The sequence below is a fragment of the Pipistrellus hanaki genome, assembly GCF_964339955.1.
Source record: "Pipistrellus hanaki genome assembly, chromosome: 3".
Lineage (NCBI taxonomy): Eukaryota > Metazoa > Chordata > Mammalia > Chiroptera > Vespertilionidae > Pipistrellus > Pipistrellus hanaki.
Window position 1 is genome coordinate 25,456,176 of NC_140505.1, and position 19,747 is coordinate 25,475,922.

At 43.2% G+C, this 19,747-nt stretch overlaps 1 protein-coding gene across 4 annotated transcripts in view; it reads right to left on the reverse strand.

The window, feature by feature from the left end:
* Nucleotides 1–6,404: 6,404 nt before the first annotated feature.
* Nucleotides 6,405–19,747, reverse strand: part of TMCO3 (transmembrane and coiled-coil domains 3) — a 40,053-nt gene continuing 26,710 nt past the window's right edge. For 2 of the 4 annotated variants that reach the window (XM_084879837.1, XM_084879834.1), the window contains 5 exons: nt 15,739–15,934; nt 12,269–12,419; nt 11,083–11,162; nt 9,977–10,126; nt 6,405–8,121 (listed from right to left, as the gene is read on the reverse strand). In XM_084879837.1, coding sequence (XP_084735963.1) covers nt 7,901–8,121; nt 9,977–10,126; nt 11,083–11,162; nt 12,269–12,419; nt 15,739–15,934 — 798 coding nt within the window. In that variant the 3' untranslated portion in view covers nt 6,405–7,900. Of the gene's footprint in view, nt 8,122–8,470; nt 9,300–9,976; nt 10,127–11,082; nt 11,163–12,268; nt 12,420–15,738; nt 15,935–19,747 lie in introns of those variants that run through there. The other 2 variants (XM_084879835.1, XM_084879836.1) reach the window with 2 other exon arrangements.

Sequence of the window (19,747 nt, forward strand, 5' to 3'; positions counted from 1 at the left end):
TTATTGATTTTTTTTTTTATAGAGAGGAAGGTAGAGGGATAGAATCAGGAACATCAATGAGAGAGAGACATCGATCAGCTGCCTCCTGCACACTCCCTACTGGGGATGTGCCTGCAACCAAGGTACATGCCCTTGGCCAGAATAGAACCTGGGACATTTCAGTCCGCAGGTTGATGCTCTATCCACTGAGCCAAACCAGTTTCGGCATATGGTCTTTTTTAATCCTCACCTGAGGATATTTTTTCCATTGATATTTATTTATTTGTTTGTTTGTTTGTTTGTTTGTTTGTTTATATTTTTATTGATTTCAGAGAGGAAGGGAGAGTGAGGGAGAGAGAAACACCAATGATGAGAGGGAATCATTGATTGTCTGCCTCCTGCACGCCCCCCACTGGGGATCAAGCTCACAACCCGGGCATGTGCCCTTGACTAGAATCAAACCCGGGACCCTTCAGCCCCTAAGCTGATGCTCTATCCACTGAGCCAAACCAGCCAGGGCTCCATTAATTTTTAGAGAGTGAAAGAAAGAGGGAAAGACAGAGAGAAATATCCGCCTGAGAGAAACATATCAATTGGTTGGCTCTTGCACGTACCCTAAACAGGGTTTGGGCTTGGGAGGAGTCTGCAACCGAGGTATGTACCCTGACTGGAATCGAACCTAGGATCCTTCCATCTGCAGCCGAGACTCTATCCACTGAGCCAAACAGGCTGGACCATATGGTCTTGATTACTGAAGATTATAGTAGGTCTTGAAGTTGACTAGTGTCAGTCCTCTGACTTTGTTAGCCTTTAGTTTTGTATTGGCTTTTCTGTGTCTTTTGTCTTTCCATGTAAACTTTAAAATCAGTTTGTTAATATCTCCACCAGGTCTTGCTGGGATTTTCACTGGGATGGCACTGAGTCTATACATCAAGTTAGGAAGAACTACCATCTTGGCATAATGCTTCCTATTCATGAATATGAACTGTCTCTCCATTTATTTAGTTTTTCTTTGATATCTTTCATCATAGTTCTGTAGTTTTCTTTATGTACATATTTTGTTGGGTTTATATTTAACTATTACACATATTTTGTTGGATTTATATTTACCTACTTAGTGTTAGGGATATTGATGCAAATGGTATTATGTTTTTAAATTCAAATTCTAGTTGGTCATTTCTGGTATATAGGTAAGCGATTGACTTTTGTACAGGGTGGGACAAGAGTAGCTTTACAGCCAAAACCGGTTTGGCTCAGTGGATAGAGCGTCACGTCAGCCTACGGACTGAAGGGTCCCGGATTCGATTCCGGTCAAGGGCATGTGCCTTGGTTGTGGGCACATCCCCAGTAGGGGTTATGCAAGAGGCAGCTGATCGATGATTCTCTCTCATTGATGTTTCTAACTCTCTATCCCTCTCTCTTCCTCTCTGTAAAAAATTAATAAAATATATATTTTTAAAAAATAGATCATATTTTTTAAAAAAATGAAGAGTAGCTTTACAGTTGTGAGTACCCAAAACGATTTTCCATACAAGCAACTGTAAACCTACTTTTGCCCTACCTTGTATATTAATCTTGCTAAGATATCCTGAAAACTTGCTATAATTATTAGTCCCAGAGGGTTTTATTTGGCAGTTCTGTTGGATTTTCTCCATGCACAATCATGTAATCTGCAAACAATGATACTTTTATTTCCTTCTTATCAATTTAGTACCCATTTAAAAAAATATATTTTATTGATTTTTCACAGAGAGGAAGGGAGAAATAGAGAGAGTCAGAAACATCGATGAGAGAGAAACATCAATCAGTTGCCTCCTGTACATCCCCCACCGAGGATTTGCCCGCAATCAAGGTACATGCCTCTGATGGGAATTGAACCCCAGACCCTTGAGTCCACAGGCCGACATTCTATCCACTGAGCCAAACCGGTCAGGGCTTTAGTGCCCTTTTTAAAAATTTAAATTCTTTATTATTGAAAGTATTACGTATGTCCTCTTTTCCCCGCATTGACCTCTCCGTGTCATTCTCCCCCTCCCCCAGCACATGTCCCGCCCCCCTACTGTTTATGTCCTTTGGTTATGCTAATATGCATGCTTTATTTCCTTTTTTTTTTTGTCTTATTACATTAGCTTTGACTTCCAGCATAATGATGAAAAGGTTGAAAAGGAGTGGTGAGAGAGGACATTTTTGCCTTGTCGCTGATCTTAACAAGAAAGCTTTGAGTTTCTCACCATTAGGTACAATGTTTACTGTACATTTTTGTAGTTGTTCTTTATTAAGTTGAGCAAATTCTCTTCTATCACTAGTTTGCTGAGTTTTTTTTAAAATCATGAACGAGTGTTGAATTTTAGAAAATGCTTTTTTCTGTGTCTATTGAAATGCTACTGTGATTTTTCTTCTATAGCCTGTTGTAGCTTTTAATACAATTTCTTCCTAGAATGTTTGGTAGAATTCACCGGTGAACCAATATGAGCCTTGTGCTTTCTGTTGTACGAAGTTATTTATTATTGATTCCGTTTTACATATAGGCTTACTAGGAATACCTATTCCTTCTGAGTGAGCTTTGGCAGATTGCATCTGTTATGTCACACCCAGTTTATGGGCAGTGATGCTCTCAGTTAGAAATGGGAGGCACGCCCTTGAGCCCATATGACTCATAATAAGCCCACAGGAACATTTTTCTCACCGGGGCCAATATTGAGGCTGAACTGACACTTGTGTCTTATTATGGTCACAGGATACAGTTCAGCAATAATCATTAGGGAATTTTGAGAAACAAGAGTTCTTAACTCACAATCCCTGGAATGTACATGGCATATGCAAGATCCACACAGCAAGGTCACAGGTAGAGAGCATGAATCTGGGGCTCTTTCCTAGGTTCCCAGGGTGGGGTGTGAGCCCAGGGGTGAGAGGCAACCCCCATGCTGTTTGGTGGGGCAACAGGGGGTACACCGTATGAACTGTGAGCAATGACAGTGCAGAAGTATCTTGACATTTGTGCTGTCAGCCAAGGGCTGGACGTCAGAGTGATATCCAAGGAGTTCTAGGGAGCAGGATGTCCCAAGTCCGAGGTATCAGAGCAGCCACCCATTTGCAGAACCCGTTCACTCTGCCTCTCCCCTTCAGCCCCTTCACCTGCCTGCTTCTGGAATACCTGCCACTGCTTGTTTTCTTTTTCTTTTTTTTTTAATTAAAAAAATATATATTATTATTGATTTTTTTTTTACAGAGATGAAGGGAGAGGGATAGAAAGCTAGAAACATCAATGAGGGAGAAACATGGACCAGCTGCCTCTTGCATACCCACTACTGGGGATGTGCCTGCAACCAAGGTACATGCCCTTGACCGGAATCGAACCTGGGACCTTTCAGTCCACAGACCGACGCTCTATCCACTGAGCCAAACCGGTTCGGGCACTGCTTGTCTTCTTGAAGAGCCATCTGCACCTGCCTGGTGGGGTCTGCCCTCATGGTAATCACACCTGGCTCCACACACATCCCTGCAGGTGAGCCTGAGTCTGTCTCATCTTCACCCCTCCTGGATTCTGACACACCTCAATTGGTGTTTTAAAATATTTTTATTGATTTTTTTTTTTTCCAGAGAGAGGGGCTGCCTCCTGCACGCCCCCTACCAGGGATGGAGCTACAACTTAGGCATGTGTCCCAACTGGGAATCAAACCGGCAATCTTTCGTTGCACAGAGGACGCCCAACCTGGCCACACCAGCCAAGGCTGGACTGTTTTCAATGCAGGAAATGTGTCCGAAGCAGAGGTAGCTGTCACCTCCATGCCCTGTCTCTGGAGAACTCTCACCGCCAGGGAATGTGTCCCGCCGCACTGCTGCTGTCTTCACTGTCACACTACGGATTAGCACTCAGAGGAAGACTCGGCTCAAGGGGCCCCTTCAGGCCCTCTGCTTTGTTCACTTCTCTCACCTGCTGCCCTGACACAGCAGAGCCGCACCCCTGCAGTGCCATGGCTCTTCTCAGGCCCATGTGTTGTTGGCAACGCCCTTCCCGCTCACTTCCACACTGACCTCTGACCACTGCAAATCCAGCCCACACGCCTCTCCCAGGAGGCCTTGAAGACCACAGTCAGCATTTAACGCCTCCTGCCTGCTCCCTGGCTCTCCCGGTCTACCCGGTTTTGGCTTCTGAGCAGGTCCCTTTTGCTCCATTCATTCATGAGTCTGCTACACCAGATCACGGGTTCCTAGAGGCAGTAACTCTCTTCTTCGCTTCTACACACCCCTCCCCTGTTTTGTGCATAAGCAACGATGCGTTAATGTTTGATTTTATATCTGCTCCTTAAATAAATCAGGCAAGCCGAAGCCGGTTTAGCTCAGTGGATAGAGCGTCAGCCTGCGGACTGAAAGCTCCCAGGTTTGATTCCGGTCAAGGGCATGTACCTTGGTTGCGGGCAGTTCCCCAGTAGGGAGTGTGCAAGAGGCAGCTGATCGATGATTCTCTCTCGATATTTCTAACTCTCTTCCTCTCTATAAAAAAAAATCAATAAAATATATTTTTTAAAAATAAAAAATAAATCAGGCAAGTTTCTTTCCTGACCTCCCATGAAAGATTTGCTCTAATAGCTGCTACTCCCACCTTAATCTTCTACTGTGTAAGTAGGTAGCTACCTGGTATTTGACATTCTCCTCTTTGATTCCTTTAGGCCTGAGTCAAGTTCCATAACACGTGGAGTGCGATGCTCCAAGCTGTGTGAACCAGGGAGCTGACTTGCTGTGAGCCTGCTCTCCGCACCCTCAGCAAAGCTTTAGACCCACAGGAGGGGATGGCCCTGCCGTCAGAAGTGTAGGAGATGGAATTCTGACCCATGAGACAAGGAGCACCACAGGTGGATGCTGACAGGTGTGACAAGTGTGGGGACTTGCCACAGGAGAGCTGGGGCATGCGGTGGTTGTGGAGGTTTCAGGTTAGCGCTCCAGGTAACCTGGTGACCTGACCACCCAGATGAAGGGCTTGGGGGACATCTGTCAAAGGCACTCGCGGTCAGCTAGTACTGCTCAGTTTTTGTTGGTGTTAAGGCCGACACACCCTTCTCCCATCTGTCTTTAGAATTCTCAGGGCTGGAAGTTCAATTCTCCAAGCATGTCAGTCTCGTAGGAATGGAATCAAACCTCTAGACACGATTTTAAATTCAAGATGATGATGTCACCACCGAGCTGGTCAGCAAGCACACGTTTCCTTTGGCAGACATATCTACAATAGGATTCACTCTACACACTTGTCACACACACACACACACACACACAGGAAATGCTAGAGAAGCCAGGCCTATGGAGGGTGGGGGAGGGGGGGGAAGGTTCGGTTTGGTTCAATGTTGGTATCTGAGAGGCAGGTGGTCTGCAGCTCCCAGGTGCAGGGGTTTGAAGGGGTGGAGACGAATTCCCTGAGCCTTCTGCAAGTCTGGACGAAAAGGGGCGTCAGGATGGGATTGAGAGAGGGCTTTGTGAGTTCAGTATGGGGTAGACTGAAGCAAATTTATAGATGCAGAAGACACAGCCGTGCAGGTGAAGACACAGGTGAGTAAAAGGTAAAGAATCCAAGTCCTGGGGCTGGCAGAGGGTGGGCCCAGGTAGGTATTGAGGAAGGAGGGTGGGCCCTGGTGAGAGTGAAGGTAGAGCTGTCCATGGCTTCATGGTGACCTGATGACTTAGGACTCTCCAAGGAGCATTCTCCACAGGCAGAGTCTTCTAAGGGCATTCCCTCTTGTCATTAAGTGTGTATTTTTATTTATTTACTAGAGGCCCGGTGCATGAAATTTGTGCACGGGGGGGGGGGGGGGGAGGGCTCAGTGCAGCCTGCACCCTCTCCAATCTGGGACACCTTGAGGGATGTCAAACTGCCTGTTTAGTTCCGGGATCAGAATACCATAAATCTTTTATGGGAGGTCAGGACAGATACTTGCCTCAACAGGCAGTCAGACATCCCTCTCACAATCCTGGACTGTTGGCTCTCAACTGCTTGCTTGCCTACCTGCCAGCCTGATCACCCCCTAACCACACCCCTGCCAGCCTGATCGATGCCTAACTGTTCCCCTGCTGGCCTGGTTGCCCCTAACTGCCTTCCCCTGTCAGCCTGGTTTCCCTTAACTGCCCTCCCCTGCCAGCCTAGTTACCTCCAACTGCCCTCCCCTGCAGGTCTCGTTCCCCGCCAAACTGCCCTCCCCTGCAGGCCTGGTCCCCCCAACTGTCCTCTCCTGTAGACCTGATCACCCCCAATTGCCCTCCCTTGCAGGCCTGGTCCTGCCCAACTGTCCTCCCCTGCTGGCCATGTTGTGTCCACATGGGAGCGGCCATCTTGTGTCCATATGGGAGCAGCCATCTTGTGTGTTGGAGTGATGGTCAATTTGCATACCACTCTTTTATTAGATATATTTTTAATATATTTTTATTTATTTCAGAGAGGAAGAAAGAGGGATATAGAAACATCAATGATGAGAGGATCATGATCAGTTGTTTCCTGCACTCCCCACACAGGAGATCGAGCCACAACCAGGGCATGTGCCCTGACTGGGAATTGAACTGTGACCTCCTGGTTTATAGGTCACCATCCAACCACAGCCATGCTGGCGGGGCAGTGTGCATCTTTATTTACTTCATTTTCAGAGTGATGTGAACTCCATTCTTTGTTAAAAACTTGATGTAAGCACATCAAATGGGTTTCACTCAGTTCAACAAAAAATGAACTTCTGGATCTGTTGGGGTGCTGGCGATACAAAACAAAATGTATCTCAGAAGCCGTCAGCCTGTTCCAGCTTGCTGGATGGAATAAGGTAGTGTTACAGATGGGATAGGAAGGCCTCAGCATCATTACATGAGGGCCAAGCCAGGATGTCTAGCACACTGCTGTGTATACACCCAATGACTCAAAGGGAATGGGCAGGACCATCTGTATAATTTATTGTAGAAATGAATATGACCAATGCTATTTTCTAAAAGTAAACACATGTTTGTATCATTTCTCCATGGACTTACTTCAGACTAGATGCAATTTATTTCATTTTAAAGTGTTTTAATTTATATTACTGCAATCCATAATTTATATCTGCAATACATAATTCCACCTAACATGTCTGTCCAAATATTTTGGTCAAATATTTAGGCTCTTAAAGCCAATATTTATAGAAAAACTGTAGCTTAACGTAACCCCTAGGGAAATCTTTATAAGGATCAGTTCGTCATCCATGTGGTTTTCTAAAATGGGGCACATAATCACCAAAATACACTTTTAAAATTGAAAGTTAAAACTTAGGTTTTGCAAATAGCACTACATTAATTTGGCCTCTTGAAGAATAGGGTGGTAATATTCAAATCACAATAACAACAAATTGATAAAGATTAGTAAAACACAAAAATCTTATTAAAATAATTTTCAATAAGTTTCAATTAGTTATATTTTGATCATAAAGGATCTTTATTAAAGAATCCCAAAACCAAATATTTTAAACGAATTATATAACCTAAAAAACTGACATGAAAAGTGTTTTATTTAAAATTGTTATAATAAAAAAACAAACACATCTCATTTTAGAAAACATAGGCTTTAAGGATTAAAAGCAACTTTTCAAACACATTGCCAGAATTAAAACGTCACATCACAGAAATGTTTTAATAACAAATACTGACCAACAGATTACAACACCAAAGTTGTACAATAAATAAAAAAGCTTTCTAATTTTTTTTTTTACCAAGGTATCATGAACTGATAAAATAACAATAGAAAGTTAACATTAATTTCCGAAAAAAAGGCACATCCAGGCAAAATAGTCAAGGCGACTTATAAAATGCAGCGTAATGTTTATATTGTGCATGATCAATTGAACGCAATAAATTACTCTGGAAGATTCTAAAATATGGCAGTAATAGATTGGAAAGCTGGGCAAATAAGACACCCCACTCCTTAGTAGCATATTTTGCTCCCCAAAGTGCAGTCACAGAACTGTCTAAGTATCAGGCTTCCCTGCACACAGGCTTCGCTTTGCAAAGCTGTTGATCGTCTTGATGCCCTCAGAGACTTGAACGCCGGTCTGGCCGTGGCACGCACTTTGTGATTGCAGCTCTCCACAGCACCGGGGCCAGTAAGAGGCTGAGCGTGGTCACGCTCAGGATCAGGAGGTACACCTGCAACAGGTAAAATTGAGCATCATCTCAGGATTAAGAGGTGCACCCGTGCCGAAACCGGTTTGGTTCAGTGGATAGAGCGTCGGTCTGCGGACTGAAGGGTCCCAGTCAGGGACATGTACATTGGTTGCGGGCACATCCCTGGTGTGGGGTGTGCAGGAGGCAGCTGGTCGATGTCTCTCTCTCATCAATGTTTCTAGCTCTCTATCTCTCTCCTCTCCCTTCCTCTCTGTAAAAAATCAATAAAATATATTAAAAAAAAAAAAAAGAGGTGCACCCGTAACAGGTAAGTCTATGTCCAACTCAAACCACAGATACTCTCTCAGGTACACCCCTATACAGGTGCCTCTACATTTGGATGTGAGGCTGACAGTGGTTGGCAAACTGCGGCTCACGAGCCACATGCGGCTTTCGAGCCACGGTTTGCCACTCTGCTGACTGACTTGGCCTACCACTGACCTAGACTCTCGATTCCAATAATTACAGGCTGTTATTATTCCTTGTGATTAAGCCCCTGAGCATCAGTGGAAACTAGTCAGGGCGATGTATCACTGGTGCACACACTGGAGTCTGTGCAATCATAGTCACCAGTTACCGCTTGGGCTCACTAGGCAGTCAGACTGACCCCTTGGGCATCACTCAGAGTGAGGATACAGCCTCAGGGCAGGTCTCAGATGGAGCTCAGGCACAGATTCCATTTTTCCGCAATTGTTTGAAGTGCTCTTTAGTAGTAGGACTTACTTTCCTCACACGTGTGGACATAAGGAGACAACCACTTAATTTTGAATGCCTACCAGCATTTCACGTGAACCAATTAGAACTTTTATATTCATCCAGTCCACATTTATTAGGGAGCAGGTGTGCAGGTCCAAACACCCACAGTGTCACTTGGCTGGGTGGACTTTACTGACACCATCACAACTCAGGGAGGGACGCTGTCAGGAGAGGCAGTCAGGAGTTCCCTTTTGCCCTGAGGAGCGGAATGAGAGCAGGGCAAACCCCCTCAGGCCCAGAAGTTCAACTGTGCTGACACAGACATCAAAAGGGGCAAAGAGTGACACCTAGATTGCAGAAGAGGGCTATAGAGTAAAAAATGATTATAAATAGAAGTTACTATTAGGAACTTATGTGTCTGCAAATCCATGACTTAAAAACATCCTGAAGTTAACTGTTTCTACCTATTTATTGAAGAGAACAAAAACAGCTGATTTCTACAGTCTACATGGTACGCAGTTTTCCAGCCCGGCACACATGTGATTTCTTAAGTGAGCTAGCAGTTCAAAATCAGGGAATTCAAATTCCTATACTATTACCCAACATTTTATACATTCAACAACAAAAAAACTCCCTTTGATCTCCATCTTGTTTTCACTGAAACAGTAATGCTCTACTTTTAGTTATGAAATGCTTTCTATAGTTACAGCATCAATTTGCCCTTAGCTCACTCAGGGCTAATACTCAACTCAGTTATCTGGTCCTGGAAGCATATTCAGGTTTTAAACATTAAACTTTTAACACAGGGAAGCACAGAGTGCGGCGTATTTACCCATGGGATTGGGAGTCCTTTTTTCATTTTAGAGCCACACCCCACCACCCATCACAAAAAAAACCCCAAATCTCCTTCTTATCAAATGTAGTGACAATTATGGATCATCAAATAATACTTATCAACTTCTAGTTCACAGCCAGTTAAAAAAGGACAAATGATAGAGGTGGAAAATGCAGAGGGAAAATGTAAGTGCAAACTCACCTGCGCACACACGATACTCACACATCAGCAAGAGGGGAGTCTAACAGGACACTGACGAAGCACCTGCCTGATCAGAACACTTATAGGAAGTGGGTGGAGACTCACCTCCCGAGAAATGATGCCGGCTCTGCGCGCTCTGCTCCCCAGGACAAAAGAGAACTCGCTGACTTGGGCCAGCCCCGCGGCCACGATCCACTTGATGTACTGGCTGGTTTTCGGCAAGAGGAGAGACAAGACCAGTGCTGCCAGAACAAACTGCGAGAGGGCCCATGTTATTGCTTCATCAGAGCCCCGGCGGCCAAGCACCCAGGACATGGAAGACACAAATGCCGAGGCAGCCCTCGAATAACACACAGAGGCACTTCTATGCTGAAGGCACCAAATAAGCACAAATTTGTCTGAAATAAAACCACACAGAACACCAAGGCCAAATCCAGGGCTTGGGTTCAGTTGCAGAAAACAAAACCTCCCCAGCCCCCAGAACTAAATGAACAGCATTAGATGTTATATAGCGTTCCAATAGGAATTTTATTTTTAATAAGAGAGAATGTATTTCTCTCATGTAAGCAATCTCCAGAGGGGTAAGCAGCCTGGAGCCAATAGGGCAGCTGGACAATCATCGGGGATTCTGGCTCCTTCCAGTGGAAATATTTTAAGTCAATTTCTATAACCCATAAAGCCAGATAGCTACAGAGCAGGTCAGGGCATTAAAAGTTAATAGAGGCAACGCAATGATTTGTAGTCTTGGAGGACAGACACAGGAGAGTGGGGAAATAATTCTTGTGACCGGGAAGATGTGTATCTGCAGGCATCACAAGAGCAGGTTCTATGGTTCTTCAGACTCATTTAGAATTAAAGTCAAATTCTACTGCAAGGACTTCTCTGGAAGATCAGAGAGCTATTTCTCCCATTCCAGCTTTCTAACTCACACTTTTAAACATACTCAGTTCTGATCAAACAAAGGAAGACAAACCCAAACCACCTGTATCCTAACCCAGACCTGTCCCCAGGCGGTGGGGTAGCAGGAGGGGGAGGAGGGGCGTCTCACTGACGTTGTTCCAGGTAAGTGGCCCTGCTGGGGGCTCACAGACTCGGCATCCATCTCTGTGGGCAGGCTCTCAGGCCCAGGAGGAAGTATGTGTGCTGTGTGACATGCAAACCCCAAGACAACCAGAATTTTACCAATCACCAATGACTGAGAGGCTCCGTACCTTCATGATCACCACCGCCAACGTGAGGACCATCAGGATGGTGAGCTCGTACACCACGAAAGTGGGAAACACGTGGAGGCCTGTGAGGAAGAAGACGGGCACGAGAATTCTTTCAGGATCACACAGCCGGTCTCCGAACAAATTCACACCAGTTTCTCAATGATAAACCTATTCACTCTCAAACTCCTCAGATGTGTTTCAGTAGAAGGAAGAGTTCTTGTAAGCACCGTCCTGTTGTGCTGTCTGTTTAAGCGCTCTTCAAGCATTTGCCGTGGGTGGCTCCTGGGCCCCCAGAGTCCCTCACCGGCCCAACCACCAGTGGGGTGCTCGGCACAGGCCAGATGGCAGAGGCCTTTGCTCTGAGGGTGGAGGCTGCTCACGCCCCTGACTTCTGGCCGTGAGCAGGGCCCTGTGCGGAGAGGAACGCTGACACCAAACAACTGGAGCCAGTGCTTAGTGACATGAACAAAGCGGAGTGAGATGAAGCCCATGTTACAATGTCTTTGCCACACAGAACTGTGACAGGAGAGCTAGCAAGCTATGCTACAGTTTTTCCACTCAAAGCCACTCATTCTTGCAACAAATACCAAGTGCATACCTGGAATAGCACAAAAGTAAACAGTACAGGCTCCGGGCTAAAATCCCGGATCTACCACTAACCAATTGTAGATGCTGGCATGCCTATTAACCTCTCTCTGCCTCAGCTTCCTCGCGTGTAGTTGTGGATTTGGGCAGTGAGTGAACACAGCATGACATGTAAAGCAGGTGCCCGTGTTTATAAACAATTGTTCTCACGGTCACTGTGAATACACACCAGGCCACAGATATGAAAGTGAGCAAGGGTCCAGGGCTGCAAGGTGCTAGGTAACACTGACATGTGACACCTGCCTCAGGGCACCTTCAAATTGGGATTCTTGATTATCAAGAGCCATGCTTTGTAACAATAACCATTTTACATATTTTTGCTTTGGTTATTCACACTCAATATATATTCACCTCTTTGGAGTGATGGATTGTGGGACTCCCCTACTGTGACAGGGCACAGGCCAGGCTGCCCCCCCCCCTCCCCCCCCCCCCCCCCCCCCCCGTGCACTGGGCCACTAGTAAGTATATAGAGATTATAGAGGTAATCTGCAAGTGTTTAACAAACACAATTTAAACATTCTGATGTAAAGCAGAAAATTACCTATGGATGCAAAGAAAATGATAGCCAGGAAGTCGCGAATCGGCTCGATGTAAGACACAATCTCCTCGGTGACCATGTGGCCTTGGGAAGAGATGAGCGCTCCGGCCAGGAAGCAGCCCAGCTCCATAGAGACATCCAGCAGCTCTGTGACCTGGGGAGGAGGGAAAGACCACGTCACACACACAGTGCCACCAGTTACCACCGGCTTCTACCAAAGTAGGATTCACACCCAAAGACAGCCTTGTTAGGTCTAGCAGAACCATCACAATAAAGCTGTGAAAATCAAATCTTGCTGTACATCTGTGAGATCCCCAGCGGTGCCTCTGAGAGGATGACCCAGAGAGACGACATGAGAAAGCTAACATGAGTTGAATTAACCATACAGGGAGAAAAAATTAATTTAAAACATTTAAAACAATTCATGTAGATAGCTGTGAAATTTTTGAATTAGAGTATTTTCCAAATTTTATTTTAAATATTTGTGATACATTTTCTTTACCCTGAATCAAGGAAGAGCCTTACTCTGGCTTAAAAAATGTATTATAGCCCTAGCCAGTTTGGCTCAGTGGATAGAGCATTGGTCCTCGAATTGAAGGGTCCCAGATTCAATTCCAGTCAAGGGCACGACCTTGCTCACAGGCTTGATCCCCGGCCCTGGTCAGTGTCCTGCAGGAAGCAACCAATCGATGTCTCTCAAAGCAATGTCTCTCTCTCTCTCTCCTTCCTACTCTTTAAAAATCAATGGAGGATTAACAGCAACAAAAGTATTGTAGTCCTGGCCAATGTGGCTCATTTGGTTGGGGCATCATCTCATGCACCAGAAGGTTGGGGTTGGATTCCCAGCCAGGGTACATACCTAGGTTGCAGGTTTGATTCCTGGTCTGGGTCCATATAGGAGACTACTGATCAATGTGTTGGTGAGGATACTAAGAAACTGAACCCTAACACAACTCTGGTAAGGGTATAAACCAGTATAACTACTTGGGGAAAACTAGCATGGAAAATTACTAGAGATAAACACATGTATACTCTACAACCCAGCGACTCCACTCCTAGACATATATTCATCAGACGTGAAATCACATGTCCAACAAAGAACACATATGAGAATATACAGCAGCTTTATTCATTAACAGCCCTAAATGGAAACAAACCATAGTAGCTAACAACAGAAAGGATGAACTGTGAAATATATGATGGAATATCACCCAGCAATAAATGAGGAGTCTCACAGAGAATAAATACCTAATATGCAAAATGTTCAACACCTAACACCATGCCTGGCAACTATAGCAGGTGCTCAGTAATTATAGTCAAATGAAGAAAACAAAACAAACACTAAGAACCAATGACTGAGGAAACAGTAAGGAAGTCATCCAGGTAAGACAAATGTGCTGGATGCTATTTTCAAAGAGAAAAATATTCTGGAATGGATAAACCAATGAAAAGAAAATTTCACAAGTCATATACTTGAGCAGCTTTGAGCAGAAGCAAATCATAGTCTTCTCACAAGATTACGAAATACTAGCAGGCAATTAAATCATATATAAGGAAGTAATTTTTGCTAATTTCCTCTTTAAAATTAAACTTTTTATTTTGAGATAATCATAGATTTCAAGTACAGTTTCCCTAATGGCAATATCTTAACAAATCATAGCACTAGGTCACAGCCAGGATACTGATGAGACACAGTGAAGAGAGGTAGAACGTTCTGTCCCCATGAGGATCAATCCCACCCACACTCCTTCCTTAATACCTGGCAACCAGCAATCTTCCCTCCGTTCTGAAATTTTGTCGTCATAAATCTCACAGAAATGGAATCATACCTTATGCAACCTTTGGGGTTGGCTTTTCTCATCCAACACAATTCTCTGGTAAATCATGTACCAATAGTTTTAAAACCGGGTAGTCTTCCTTCATGTGGATGGACCATAGTGACCATAGCTGGTTGAAACATTCACCTGCTGAAGGACACCTGGGCAGTTGCTGTAAACATTAGCACGTACGTTTCTGTGTGAACCTAGTCTTTATTTCTCTGGGATACAGGCCAAGGAGAGCAAATGCTGGTAGTGTAGTGATGCCATTAGTACTTAAGCCACTTAGGAGGGGGTCTCCCAGCATTTCCCCCATTCTCATGTGATACTTATCCTTTAAATAAGGAGAAGGCTGCCTCCAAAACAAACCTTTTGTTTTTTAAAAATATATATTTTATTGATTTTTTTATAGAGAGGAAGGGAGAGGGATAGTTAGAAAGATCAATCAGCTGCCTCCTGCACACCTCCTACTGAGTGTGCAGGAGGCAGCTGTCTGGAATTATAGTCTTCATTTGACTATAATTACTGAGCATGTACCACAACCAAGGTACATGCCCCTGACCAGAATCAAACTCGGGACCCTTCAGTCTACAGGCCAACGTTCTATCCACTGAGTCAAATTGGCCAGGGCATAAGCCTTTTGTTTATAACCTTTCCCATTTATGGCAAAAGAAGTTCTTTTGACTATCTTGTCATTATGGAACAGAACTAAAATTTGTTTTTAAATTGTTAATCTTTTTTTCAGGTACAAAGCTGTTTAAAAGGGCATGAGTGGGGGGGATAAGAGGGGTTGTGGGGGAATAAGGACATATATGTAACACATTAATCAATAAAGAAATTAAAATTTTAAAAAAGAAACCCTAAAAAAATAGTTTAAGACAAAGTAAGGTATTTGACACTGGTGGCTTTTCATTCTCACAGGTTTGCTTTTTGTTATTTCTCATTTGAAGATACTGTTTATATTGATTTTTTTGAGAGAGTGGAAGGGATGAAGAGAAAGAGAGAGAAAGAGAGTAAGACAGAGAGACAGAGAGGAAGAGAGAGAGAGAGGAAGAGAGAGATCGGTTGCTTCCTGAACGCATCCTATGGGGCATGGGCTGGTGCTCTAACAGACCAACCAGGGCTAGATTTGTGTGTGTGTGTTTGGCAGAGCAGTGTTTCCCAAACTTTTGACATATGTGTACCCCTTCTATAATTTTCGTAACGCTGAGTACCCCTCGTACTTATGAGAACGTAGAATTAGGCGCAGCTAAGCACGGTGCAGTGCATATCCCCACCAAACTCCGGTGCAACGCGTACCCCCACCAAACTCTTCCCGTACCCCTGGGGGTACGCGTACCACACTTTGGGAAACATTGGCGTACAGGATGATGCTCCAACTAACTGAGCAGCCCGGCTAGGGTTAGATTTGTTTTTTAATGCAGCACTCCACAAATACATTTTTAGCAAAATGCTTAAGATATGAGTTAAAACAGTTAAATAGGTTTAACTTATATTAATATTGATGTGTAGCATGATAACTATGTATAAAATAAAAAAATACTAATAAGTGTTTAAATATTTTAACTATTATTAAAATAAAAAGAAACTGATCACAAGCTTTCAGTGAACAGGTTATATAAGTCAAATTACATAAATAACAAATATGAGAATTACCGTTAACATTAAAAAGATGAAAGCCGAGATTCCTAAGATAAGGATTTCTTTGTTCCCTTTGCTTTCCATATGTAGCTTTCGATAATATGGTCCTATAAGGTAAGTCTTTATAACAAGACATAACAGAAAAACAGCAGCCAGCGAAAAAAGAATCTGACCAATCAAAAGCAGTATTCGTAGTATTTCCATGACAATGCTGGGAAAGGAAAAAAAAAAGAGACAAGTTATTTCACCTCTAAACATATTTTTCTAAAACCCAATAAAATGATCTTCCACTATTTTCTAGCATGTGGTAAAATAAAGGACCCAAATCACATACATTTTCATTTCCAAATATTAAGATAAAAACAATCAATCATATTAATCTCAGACATTTTTATTTGAATCAATAAAGAAGCTCGATTGCAATCAATTCTTTGAAGCAAATGCATTTTATAGGATGTAATGATTCTTAACTGACAGCTTGTATATCTCAGCGATAGATAATAAAATTCTTTCTCAGAAAATAACCCCCATTTGAAATTCTTTATAAGGCCATAGTCACCCTGTAATATTACACTGCAGGCTCACATGAGAAGTGTAACTAAAGAATTCCAGTGACTTTCAGCAAAATATTCTCTTATCCCAAGTCAGAATTCTGAATTTTATATCTATTACTTAGTCATAAAGAAAAGGATTCTGTACTAAGCTCACAAAAAGGCACTACTGTATATAGGATGTCCCCAAAAATGTCTGCACACTTTGAATAATTATAAAGTTAGTATTTACTAACAGTTCATTTTCAAAATTTAATGTGATCTACAGAAGTGAATAATTTTTTTTGGTCAACACCTGTTTTCAAACTGATGACTCTTAATGTTTCAGGCACTGCTGATAATGTGAAACAATGGAATCACAAGCATTAAGAATATTTATGTTTGGTATTTGTGTGCCCTCAATTCATCAACTGTTACCATTTTTTTTTTTTTTTTTTTGCCATAAACTTTATGTATCCCCATAAAAATGTCTTGTGGATAAATTTTCTTTGTTCAAAGCTTAGTCTGGCTTTATCCATTATTTCAAATCAGACCTGGAAAAGAGTGAAAATTAAGTGAGTTATCAGCTGTTAAAGTGTGTATCCTTTTTTGGGACAGTCTGTGTCCCAAAAAAACGTATACACACTTTGAATAATTATAAAGGCAGTGTTTGTATTTCAACTGCATTTTCAAACTTCCAGTAGCATTTTAGGATGAATTTCCTTTGTTCATTTCCTTTGTTTTTCAGCTTAGTATGGCTAAAAAGAAAGAAACATCCACTGAGTTATCAGCTGTCAACATGTGTATATATGTGTTGGGACACCTTGAATTTCTAGCATTTACAATAATATACATATTTTGGTTTTTTAATATTTTATTTTTATTTATTGATTTCAGAGAGGGGAAGAGAGATAGAAAAAGAGAGAAACATAAGTCAGTTGTTCCAGTTATTTATGCATTCCATTGGTTGATTCTTGTATGTGCCCTGACCCAGGGATGGAACCCAACACCCAACATCTTTTTTTTTTTTTTTAATAATGTATTTTATTGACTTTTTTTTTTTTTTTTTTTTTTAAACAGAGAGAAAGGGAGAGGAATACAGAGTTAGAAATATGGATGGGAGAGAAACATTGATCAGCTGCCTCCTGCACACCTCCCACTGGGGATGTGCCTGCAACCAACGTACATACATGCCCTTGACCAGAATCGAACTGGGGACCCTTCAGTCCACAGGCCAACGCTCTATCCACTGAGCCAAACCGGTTAGTGTAGAACCCAACATCTTGACATATCAGGGCAACAGCTAACCCACTGAGCTAGGGCTACATATTTTCTGAAACTTGGCCCTCCACCATATTTAGGAAACCATTCAGTCCAAAGTTCCTGTTTAGAAGGTCTCAATGGAAGAATACAAATCTTATTTTTGTAGTCCCCCCTCCCCCTTATTTGTGGCTTCCTTTTATTGGTTTCAGTTTCCCTACCGTCACCCATGGCCTGAAAATATTATATGGAAAATTCCAAAAACAACAACAATATAATTCATAAGGTTTATGTGCATTGTTCTGAATAGCATAATGAAATCCCTCACCATCCTGCTCTGTCCCGCATGGTATATGAATCATCTTTATCCAGTGTCTCCACACAGTATACATTACTGTTAGTCTCTTAGTAGCTATCTTGGTGATCAGATCAACTGTTGGGGTATTATAGCCAATGTAACCCTTATTTTACTTAATTATGATCCCAAAGTGCAAGAGTAGTGATGCTGGCAATTCAGATATGCCAAACAGAAGCTGTAAAATACTCCCTTTAAGTAAAAAGATATGTATGCATAGGAAAAAATATAGCATACATAGGGTTCAACACTATCTGTGTTTTCTGGTATCCACTAAGGGTCTTGAATTGTATCCTACAGATAAGCAGGGTCTATTGTACTATGAGAGAATTCATTATAGCAGTCAGGCTTAAAATAGCAGCACGGGACACAAATCTCAAGTTGCACATGATTACTTAGGGGAATCTGAACAGAGCTGGGATGGCAGCAAAGAAGCAAAGTCACTGTGAATGACTCCACGTCTTTGAAGTGGGGGAGCCAGGGTGAGAAACCAGGGTCTGCAGCCCAGGCAGGAATGGAAATGTGCTCTCTGTGACAGTCTACCTCAAATTCCTGACCAGCCTTCCACGTTACATCAGTGATAATATCCCTGCAAAACTGTGATGACACCCTCCTAACTTATCTCGTTCATGCTTCGGAGGCCTAAACAGCATGCTGGGAACATCAATCAGAGGTCCAAAGCTCCTGTGACATTCAGATGAGCCCAGACTCCTTCACCCAGCAGCACCTTCCATTCTCCCTCACCTGCAAAATAGCTTACACCGGCCTTTGCTGATGCTGCTGCTGCTTCTTCTTCTTCTTCTTCTTTTTTTTTTTTCCAATGTCTGTATAGCCAAAGTTACTGCACCAATTGTTACTTTATCAAGACATCACATGTGGTATGACCTTTTTTGGGGAAGTCATTATTATTATTATCTTATTGGTTTCAGAGAAAAAAGGAGAGGAAAAGAGAGATAGAAACATAAGTGATGAGAGAGAATCATTGATTAGCTGTCTCCTGCATGCCCCCCACTGGGAATCCAGCCTGTAACCTGGCATGTGCCCTTGACCAGAATCAAACCTGGGGCCCTTCAGTCTGAGGCTGATACTCTATCTACTGAGGAAACCAGACACGGCCGGCCTTTGCTTCTTGACAAGCCATACTCTCCCCAGCTGTGGGGCCAGTGCACCCCACCTCACCCCAGGTTCTCCTCGCTGACTGGCTCAGCTGTGTCTTTCAGAGTTCAGCCTCAGTCAACTGCTCAGATGCCTTGCCAATCTGAAGTGGTCATCGTTGTTTGCGGACTTATCACCCCATTATAATTCTTTGCATAGCACTTACCTATACTAGTCATTTTCTTGTTGACCATTTACTTGTTCATCATTCATTCAGTATCTTCCCCAGACATCATGGCAACTCCCTAAGAGCGGCCATCCTCCCCTGTGCATGGCATGTTACAAGTGTTCTAATCTCAGTCCAGTTTATTTAGCTGATAAAGAGATTGCAGCCACTTTAGAGATTGCAGCTACAGCCAGACAAGCACTGTCACCATCCCTATCTTACTGACAAGAAAGTGGAGGCAAAGGCCAAGCTATCACTCCAGGTCATGTGCCAGGTGTCTGGCACCAGGACCTGTGCTCTTAGTTGCTGCACAGGCTCTGCAATCACCACGTCCAGAGCCTGCATCCAGATCCACCTCCAAACTGTCCAGTAAATGCATGATGGTGCGGATAAAATAGTCAAACAGCTCAGAAAGGTACTATTCTGCATCTTCATTCCTCTGTTTATCAGGTTTTGGCAAAGTTTCTATGCACAAGCCTCACTCATTTCAAAGTTGAGTCAGCATTCCATCACGTATCTATGTCATCATTTTCTCAGCCAGGCACCTGAGCTGCTCTA